General features: G+C 40.8%; 1 protein-coding gene across 1 annotated transcript; it reads left to right on the forward strand.

Annotated features, from left to right (window-relative positions):
• The first annotated feature begins 2,624 nt into the window (after positions 1-2,624).
• LOC134068494 (uncharacterized) lies at positions 2,625-7,239 on the forward strand. The gene is made up of 7 exons (XM_062524142.1): positions 2,625-2,812; positions 3,525-3,565; positions 3,686-3,970; positions 4,509-4,772; positions 5,181-5,447; positions 5,629-5,898; positions 6,212-7,239. Exons 2-7 carry the CDS (start codon positions 3,538-3,540, stop codon positions 7,237-7,239), a joined length of 2,142 nt encoding a protein of 713 aa, XP_062380126.1. The 5' UTR covers positions 2,625-2,812; positions 3,525-3,537.
• The last annotated feature ends 2,070 nt before the right edge of the window (positions 7,240-9,309 follow it).

Here is a 9,309-nt window from a genome sequence, read left to right on the forward strand (position 1 = left end):
CATTAAGTACGGTTGGCACATCATCATGAATCATGATTAATTAAGCATGGTCATGATGACTTTTTGTCGGACAAAATCATGGACATCACTGTCATGGAGAAAAAAGAAAAGTAATACCACATGAATTCATGTTAACTAAATGTTATGAGTTATCATGAGTTCATTCATTAACTCATGCATTACTTATACATGAAAAGCTCATTAATTAACATGAATTAATTGTCTGTCATTAATGACATCAGATATGGACAACAAATCATCTTGAGCATTAGGTACAGTGGGTAAATCATTAAGAATAATGATCAATTACACATGATCATGTTGATTTCTTGGTTTTTGAAAAATGTGTTCCAAAGATCATTTTCAGAGAATATCGAAGAATCCTAGCCTAGAAATCTAGACGCCCCTAGCGGCAGCAAATGTAATTTGGCTGGCGGGGCAGTCTAGGCACGATCCATTGAGCCAGGGAGCTGAGAACCCCCAGCACCAGCGTTCCAATCACAGCGTGTATAGAGTCGGTGGGTGGGCTTAACATAATGGTGACTGACATGCGACCAGAAGTTGCGACGGTAACGCATCCTGTTATTTGAAAACAAGAAGATGATTAGTTTAGCATTATCCTATTGCGTGGAGAGGGAAGGTTACGCATCCTGCTACTTGAAAACAAGAAGATGATTCGTTTAGCGTTATCCTATTGCGGGGAGGGAATTTGAAAGACAACTGTTTATCCCACCCCTCCGATTGCGCCCTGTCTACGGTGAGTGTCCAGACCCTACATCTTGATGTGGGTCTGGCTCGTCAGGCTAGAAGAATCCACATTGTTTAAATATAGGCATGTCCTCATTAGCTAAGCATTATATTTTCATTAGTTAATCATGTCTGTGGCCCCTCAGGTAAAGTGATGAACAGGTTGTGCCTTAAAATGTGTGAATGAAGTTTAAAGTCATGCATAAATAGTCAATTCACATTAATTAACGGTGAATTGCTCATGAGTTCATCATGTTTGTGGCCCCTCAACTAAAGTGGTGAATAATGACATGCATTTAGAGAACTTTTACAAGTTGTATGTATGTTCCATCAGTCACCACAGGGTATAGGTGTAGGGGAGCGCCGTGACGGATGAAACACTTTTCGGTTAAACGTTGTTTTCAAAGACGACGTTACAAAAATAAACGTTTTTTTTGTGTGATCAGCAACTCACATGTGTGGTCTCTTAAAATCTTGTGATATTTGGTAGGATATGTATGACGTAATTGTGGTGTAATTTATGTTTGAACAGAAGTGGTCATTTGTTTCAAATGTCCCGAGTGGCAGGGACAGTTTAAACGCTGGGGTAGGACAAATGAAACATTATAAAATCTAAAGAAACTGTAAACATTATTCACGTTTTCATGTAATATACCTCTCAAGGCACATGTTTTGTAAGTGCTGTTAATTTTTTAGGAGAATTCTCGCAATATTTAAGTAATTATCAAATAATATTTGCTGCATTCAAATACGCATTTGGATTAATGAGGTCGGTGGGAGTCATAGCTATATCTATATAGCAATATCATTACTATACTGATTTAACGTAATTATTTCACAGATTTAAGTCATGTTGAGTGACGAGCACTTGATCAGCCCAACATATTTGTTTAAAAATAGAAGGTCAACCGGAAGAAGACGTCATGTTCCATTTGTCCCGACAGTGACTTCTCGCAGCAAAACCTGTTTTTCTACTAAACTAACTAACTTTGACATTGCATACAGTAGGATAAGTTACACTACCAATTAATCTATTGTTTGAACATGATAGCATTACATGACGCCATAAATACAACTTGATATTTGAAAAAAATCGGCGTAATAGAACATTCACTTGGCGCACGTCAAAACTCTAACTCAAAACTCTAACTCAAGATCAGCGTGACATATCAACACGATTTTTCCCTGGTCTGGCAAGGCTTGCGTGCTGTGCTTGGTGACCAATTTTGACGTTTCAATTTTGAATGGCTTAGGAGAAAATCGCAATGTTTCATTTGTCCTCCGTTTCATTCGTCACAGCGCTCCCCTACATACTTTACCTAAATCAAGGCTCAAAACCCACCTTTACACCCTTGCTTTCTCTCCCCCTTAATTTGATGGTTTTGTGTTTTAAGTGTACTTTTATTTAGTATTGTTATTTATTTATTTTTTATTTTATTATTATTGTATTTCATTGTATATTGTATATTATTTCATTTTATTTCTTTACCTCTTTTTATCACACTATGCACAGCACTTTGGTCAGTGTGAACTGTTGTAAACGTGCTTTATAAATAAATATTACGTACTTACTTACTTACTTACATTAATCATGCCTCTTGTGTAGAAATACAGCACATCTTCCCAGACTAATGTTCAATCTTAAAAGGTTGAGCTTATCTGGTGATAGCCAGGCTAGAATCCTATAGGATTTTGGTTTCAAAATATGATTGGAATCCAGTAGGACTTTTTGATGCACTGGGTGAAGTCATATTTACTCATGCTGTTGAATTTCTTGAGCAGCAGGTGGCAATATACTGTAAGTTATTGCACAATTCAGAAAACAACATTTGTACAGAGAGAAATGAAACTAAAGTGTGAGGAAAGAAAGCAGGAAGCAACCAGTCTCTTTGCTCTCAGTACACTTGTCAAGGACACTGTTTTCTTCAAGTGTGTAACAACTGCGCATTATGCCAAGTAGAGATGATAACACACAATAGAACAGCCATCCAGGTCCACAGATTGGGTAGCCTATCTGTCCAAACTGGCACTTGTCAGTCTTTCGGTTGAAGGAGGGATTTTCACGGTGAGTCTAAATTTATCCACAGCGTTTCAAAGTCAGGCTACGTTAAGGATTGCTTCCTGTCCAAAGGTAATGCAATAGACCTTCTCTACGTGCAGTGGCATGCCCAAAGCCAGTGACATGAACTTCCATTAGGCCTAGATGTTTTAGTAAGGGTAGTCTTTGTGATTCAGTGCGGCGCTTTGAGAGTCTGAGTGTCTAGAGCAGCAAAAGCTTCATTTTAAGCTCTTTCGCATTTCTCATAGCTGTTCTGAAATAGAAGCAAACAAAGGCCGATCATTCAGATGTAATGGGTGCCCTTATTTCAGACTTCTGGCAAACAATTTCCACAATTTGTGGCAAGGTCACATTTCTTTATGCAAATTAGGTCTGTCACCAGAAGTTCACTGGAAGTATGTCATTATTGACCGTGTGGTGACAAATCACTGGCAAACACATTTGCCACTAGTGGAAAACTTATCATAGTTGCCCAAACTAGTGGCCAACATTGGCAAACTTCTGACAATTTTTTTTTTAACTTGAATAACGCAGTTTTGCTCTCAATCAAAAGTTAACTGCTATAAATAGACCCCAGGTTGTTTTTACTCTGCAATTACACTTCAATTTAGTATATCAGGGTATATCAGGTATACATCAATTTAGTATATCAGTACACACCCACTCAGACTAACCTCTTTGTGTTCTTATGTCCTGTTCCTTTCCGATGTTTTTACAGCCCCATCACAGCTATGGCCAGTCTGGTGTGGGGAGGTCAGGGTATGCTTTCTATCATTTCAGTGTTCATGATCATTTGAAGAGTTGCCTAACCAGTCCTTTGGGGAGGCACTATCAAACAAATCACATAACTTCTTTGTTATTACCATTTTTTGAAAGCAGGCCGAGAGTTCTTCAAGAAGCACAAGGGGGAGCTTGAGATGCGTCTTGATGTCCTTGCACCTCTTCTTATCCACCTGGAGAGTGGCGGGGTCCTCTCTCGCCTGGAGAGGGAAGAGGTAGAATGCAAAACAACCAGCCAGAGTAAGAACTTTGCCCTCATAACCATGCTGGAGAAGAAAGGAGCCGTAGCGCAAGAGAGGTTTTATGAGGCTCTCAAGAAACACAACCCTCTTTTGGTGGAGGATCTTCAGTGCTCAGCAGTGCCTGAGACACAGCAAGGAAGAGGTAATGACCCTTTGTCATTCAATTTCAATTTGTTACCATGCATATTTTGGCCAATTCTGTAACGTCAAGTAATTACATTACATGCTACGTTTGTTAGGGCCAGAGCGCTGATTGTTTCTGTAAGGATTTACAGTATTCGTATTATTATTAGGGATCTAAGCAGCGCAGCTGTTGAATAATCAACAGCTAAATAATCAAAACATTTGAATAACAGTTGATCAAAACAAACGATTGTTTCCGTCAGGAATTATTAGCATTATATTATTAGAGGTCTAAGCAGCGCAGATGTTGAATAATTAACAGCTGAATAATCAAAACATTTGAATAACAGTTGAATAATCAAAGCAACTAAAATAGGGTTCCTACAGACACTCTGTGTGGACTTCTTATAATTCTTACAGAAATAATAAGGCACAGCCTGCACCCCCGGTGATCGGGCCCTAAAAATAATGCTAGAAAATAATAGAAACAGGGCTTTGCAGCTTAGGTGCTCGGGCCCTAATTACCCTTTGGTCTGCACCTTCACCTGTGTTTCCAGATGTTCCTCCTCCTGGGCAGATCCAGTTCACTTCAGTGCAGCCAGACTCTGTGTCCTTTAGCTGGTCACCACCAGAGGGCGCCCCTGGACCGCACAGGTTCAGAGTGACCTGGAGAGGAGGTGAAAAGCAGCACAGCATAGTAGTGGCAGGTTTGGGTCTGAAGGTGACAGAACTTATTCCAGGAGAGAAGTATAACTTTGCTGTGGCCACCCTCAGTGAAGATGGCTATCAGAGCTCATGTGTAGAGAGATCTGTTCACACAGGTGAGATATACATCTGTACCAAGGCATGATAAGCCACATTACATGCACAGAGGTAAGTCTACTCCTGGTCAGTAGAACAGATACATCCTAGCTTAGAAATCTAGACGCACCCTAGTGGTAGCAAATGTAATTCTCTCCATTGGCTTGCGAGCTGGAAAAATTAAACTTCTATGTACCACTATGTGGTACATCTAGTCACAGACTTGTTAACACTGTCACAGTGGTGTTTGACACAGGCACCAATTACTCTACTACATACAATGAAGCATTTTATGTGCGCTCATGCTCAAGATGTCCACTCAAGTTAGCATGAGTCATGTGAGTCATGTTTTTGTCAAAAAGTAGAATCTCTGTGGCTATGATGACATAAAATGTTACGGTTCCTCCTAACCTCAATATTCTCTACAGATGTTCCTCCACCAGAGAATCTCACTGTGGATTTGAGGTCATTGGAGGCCTCTGTGAGGTGGACCAAACCTGCCAGAGTGGACCGGGCATCTTACCTGCTGGAGCTTCAGAATCAGAATCATCAGAAGAGCATAGAACCCATACACAGAGATTCCCCCAATTATACAATCACTGGCCTATATCCTGGAGGAGATTACAGCATCAGTGTGTACACTGTACTGAACAATGGCTGTCAAAGCAAACCAAGCAGCCAAATCTTTAAAACAGGTAAAACATTGTTGAATGCAAATACTTATTAGATATATGTTCACTTAATTTAGACAGCATCACATCCATTGTTACGATACTCTTCACAGTAATTCACTTAAGAATGTTGGATTCACCCTTTATCTGTCAAATGGCTGAACTTCGTGATTTTATTGCACAACAACCTTCTCAATCCATCCAGAGATTCCAGTCCCAGAGAGTCTGGCTGTGGGATCCATCACTACATCATCTGCTAGCCTCAGCTGGGAGGTGCCTCCTGAGATGAAGCAGACCCCACACAGCTTCCTGGTCTCTTACCAGAGTGAAGGGGCTGAGCCACAGTCCATCTGTACTGAGTCATGCAGCGCAGACATCACAGGCCTGAAATCAGGAAGAGACTACACTGTTAGACTCTACACACAACTCCAACATGGAGGAAAGAGCCAGGCTGTTTCTGTTCACTTTAAGTCAGGTGAGATACTATGTATAAAGGTATATACAGTGCCTATAGAACTGTTTTTTTTCATTATTTTGATGTTGTACAGCTACATTTGTAAATAAAACTGGAAAACGATTAGAATCTTTGATAGTATAGCATGAAATCGAGAAGCATGTGTTTCCCTGTGAAATTCAATATGTGCGTGGATTCATGTTTTGTGTTGAAGAAAGTGAGAAGCTTGTACTAATTGTAATATTAAACATGCATTTTTTAGTTATTCATTTATTTACTACTTTATTCAATTCATGTGGCATACCCATAATTCCCTGAATTGTGTTGTTTATAGGTCCATCTCTGAACATTGTGTTGGTTGGAACGACTGGCATGGGAAAGAGTGCTGTGGGCAACACCATCCTGGGGAGAGAAGCATTTCACTCAGATAACTCAGCCACACAAGTGTGTGATGGAGTATGTGATGGAGTTAGTATGGGTAGCCTGAGACCGGTTAAAGTAATCAACACACCTGCTATTTTAGAGACAGATAGAGATGCAGATGTTAAAAAGGTAGTGAAATGCATTAAATACTTGTGTCCAGGTCCTCATGTAATCCTGCTGGTGATTGCAGTGGGGAAGTTCAGTAGGGAGGAACAGAATTCAGTCAAAGCCCTACAAGAGCTCTTTGGGGAGAGAGCTGCAAAGTACATGATGATCCTGTTCACTCACAGTGATGAACTGCATGGCCAGACTATTGATGAATATCTGCACTCTGCCCACCCCAAACTAAGAGGGGTGATAAAGAGCTGTGGTGGAGAATACCATGTGTTCAACAAGAACAGTGACCACACACAAGTTGTAGAGCTGGTCAATAAAATAGATGAGATGATTAACAGAAAAAGGGGAGGAGGTCACTTCACTGAGGAGATGTACGAAGAGGTGAGGATGCCCGAACTAAAGACGATGGCACCCATTCGGAAGAAGCTAGTCATTGTTGGTGGTTATGAATGTGAGAAGACAAGTTTGCTCATACTTCTCACCAGAGGTGAGTTACCTGAAGTGTATATCCCCACTGTATTTGAAAACTGTTTTACTGATATTGAAGTTGATGGGAAACAGGTGGAGCTGGCTCTGTGGGACACAGCAGGCCAGAAGGACTACGACAGACTGCGACCCCTGTCTTACCCCGGCACGGACGTCATACTCATGTGCTTCTCCATAGATAGCCAAAACAGTTTGAAGAGCATTCCAGACAAGTGGGCTCCGGAGGTCAAACACTTCTGCCCGACGCCTCCCATCGTCTTGGCTGGAGCACACCAAGGTAGCGCAAGATGGGCAGTGTTGATGCGAAGGGCCATGTCCCAACCTCCTCTTTTTTAACAGGAAGAGGAGGGTTGGGACATGGCCATTCGCATCAATGCCTTTGGCTACATGGAGTGCTCAGCCAAGACGATGGAGGGCGTCAGGGAGGTGTTTGAACTGGCCGCTAGGGCAGCGCTGCAAGCTGAGAAGCGCCACAGAGAGAAAGCCTGCTCTGTGTCATAAAGGGCAAGAGGATGCTGGGAAAGGGAGGGGAGGGGGATGTAAACCAGCAGGCCAAGCAACAAAGCAGAAGAGTGGTTACTAGAATAGGGGAGCAATGCATTACCTGCGGAGTAAGGCTCAGGGGACAGAGACATCGAATCAGGCCAAAGGACCTAGCGACGTAAAAGAGACTTAAAGATAGTAAAAGTAAAAGTAAAAGAGACTAAAAGGTCAACACACTGTCTTTTGTAAGATGGAAAGGTGACTATGCTACATAAACAAAGTTGTGTACACTAAACTAAACTTGCATCTGACTATGATGGTGCTCCTGCGGGTCCAGATGGTGTATTTATTTCCTGTCTTTTCTTTTTGGGGGTGAACACAGAACCTGGTTCTTACAGTATTTGGAGCTTTGAGGAGTATTGTTGAAGGTAGCAGAGTTGTAGGTAAAACCATCAGACACACAAGGGCCTACTGTATTTGCTGCAGATCAGGCAGGGTTTACCCATCCTAGAACATCACCTTCACCAACCCCGAGTGTTGCATTTGTACTTGTACTATATTCATTGTATTTCACAGATGACACCTAAAAACAGACAATATTTCTCTGTTCAGTTATTTTGTGTTGATATACTCAATGTGTTGATTGTAAGCTAATAACCATTTATATGCATGCTTTAACAACTGTGTCAGCTTGCTGATATCCCAATAATCAGGCTAATTTATGAAATGATCTTTTGTGTACTTGTTCCTTTTACTTAGGTGTGTAGCAGGGATGTCACTAGGATTGAAAGACAAGGGTGCTTATCCCCCAGGGCTGTGGGTGCATAGAGTGTAGCGAAAAACTTTCATCACACCATAAAAGGGCTTCAATTATTTGGTATTGACAGAGACACAATGCCATTATTTTTCACAAGATTTTCATTCGCTTTGGACAAAGGCATCTGCCAAATAGCCATAACCATAAACCATAAGATCATCTCTTAATGCAAAACAAACTATTAGCTAGGCTAACTGAAACAAAACCATGCCAATCTCTAGGTATGGTGAAGGGTATGTGATGAAATGGGGCTATTTTAACTCCAAAAACCAAGAGAACTTTATCAGGATACGTAGTATTCTGTATACCTGATCTCTCCTATCAGAACTGGCAAAAAGCTCTTCATTTGCTGCTTAAACTTCATTTGCAACATTTTTGGTCAAATGACCATCATCAGGCAATCCTCCTATCAGAGTTGTAGCAGAGAGTTAACTGGCATACACTTTACTTAGATAGTCTGTGCACAGACAACAGATCATTTGTTACAATTCAAGTTCAGTATAGAATTGCTGTTAAACAATTACTGAACATTACCTTAACCCAACAGCTGACCCAAACCTTAACCATAATGTGGCCTGGAAATCCAGACCTAAATCTAAAATAAAAAGATTTAAGGTCTTGCTATGAATACTGTATGCGTAACCGGTCAGCAAAACAGCAGAAATCTCCCTCTTGCAAAGGAAAGATTTGAGCACCGTATTATATTCCTCTTCCGGCCAAAGCCGTTTCAAACATTTTGATTGATGCGGCTATGGTAATGGGCATCATTACTGATTGCCAGAGTAACTCGCTGAGCAAATTCAAATTGTGCTCTTGCGAGAACTCTGTATTTCCAGGGTAACAAGGTACTGCATCTTATTGCTCATGTATTCAAGGGTATATTCAAGTTCAAGTGTATTTCTAACCATAACAGCCAACCAATGTGCTTTACACATTGCATATCGAAAAAGTAGAACTTATAATCAGAGGAGAGGTAATGCTTGGAGCTTGGAGTTAAAAAAAAAAGAAGAAAGGAAAAAAGTGAGACATTAAAATGCAAAAAAAAGGAAATGTGGGAAAAGTAATACTTTCAACATAAAGAAATTCAATATAAAGAAAGTAGTACT

Source organism: Sardina pilchardus, chromosome 21 (genome assembly GCF_963854185.1).
Source record: "Sardina pilchardus chromosome 21, fSarPil1.1, whole genome shotgun sequence".
NCBI classification, from domain to species: Eukaryota; Metazoa; Chordata; class Actinopteri; order Clupeiformes; family Clupeidae; genus Sardina; species Sardina pilchardus.

Bases quoted from the DNA above. Each gene is read 5' to 3' on its own strand.
- LOC134068494 (XM_062524142.1), top strand. From the start codon at position 3,538: ATGGCCAGTCTGGTGTGGGGAGGTCAGG. The intron at 3,971-4,508 runs GTAATGACCCTT...CTGTGTTTCCAG, and splicing joins TGAGACACAGCAAGGAAGAG to ATGTTCCTCCTCCTGGGCAG. The intron at 4,773-5,180 runs GTGAGATATACA...TATTCTCTACAG, and splicing joins AGAGAGATCTGTTCACACAG to ATGTTCCTCCACCAGAGAAT.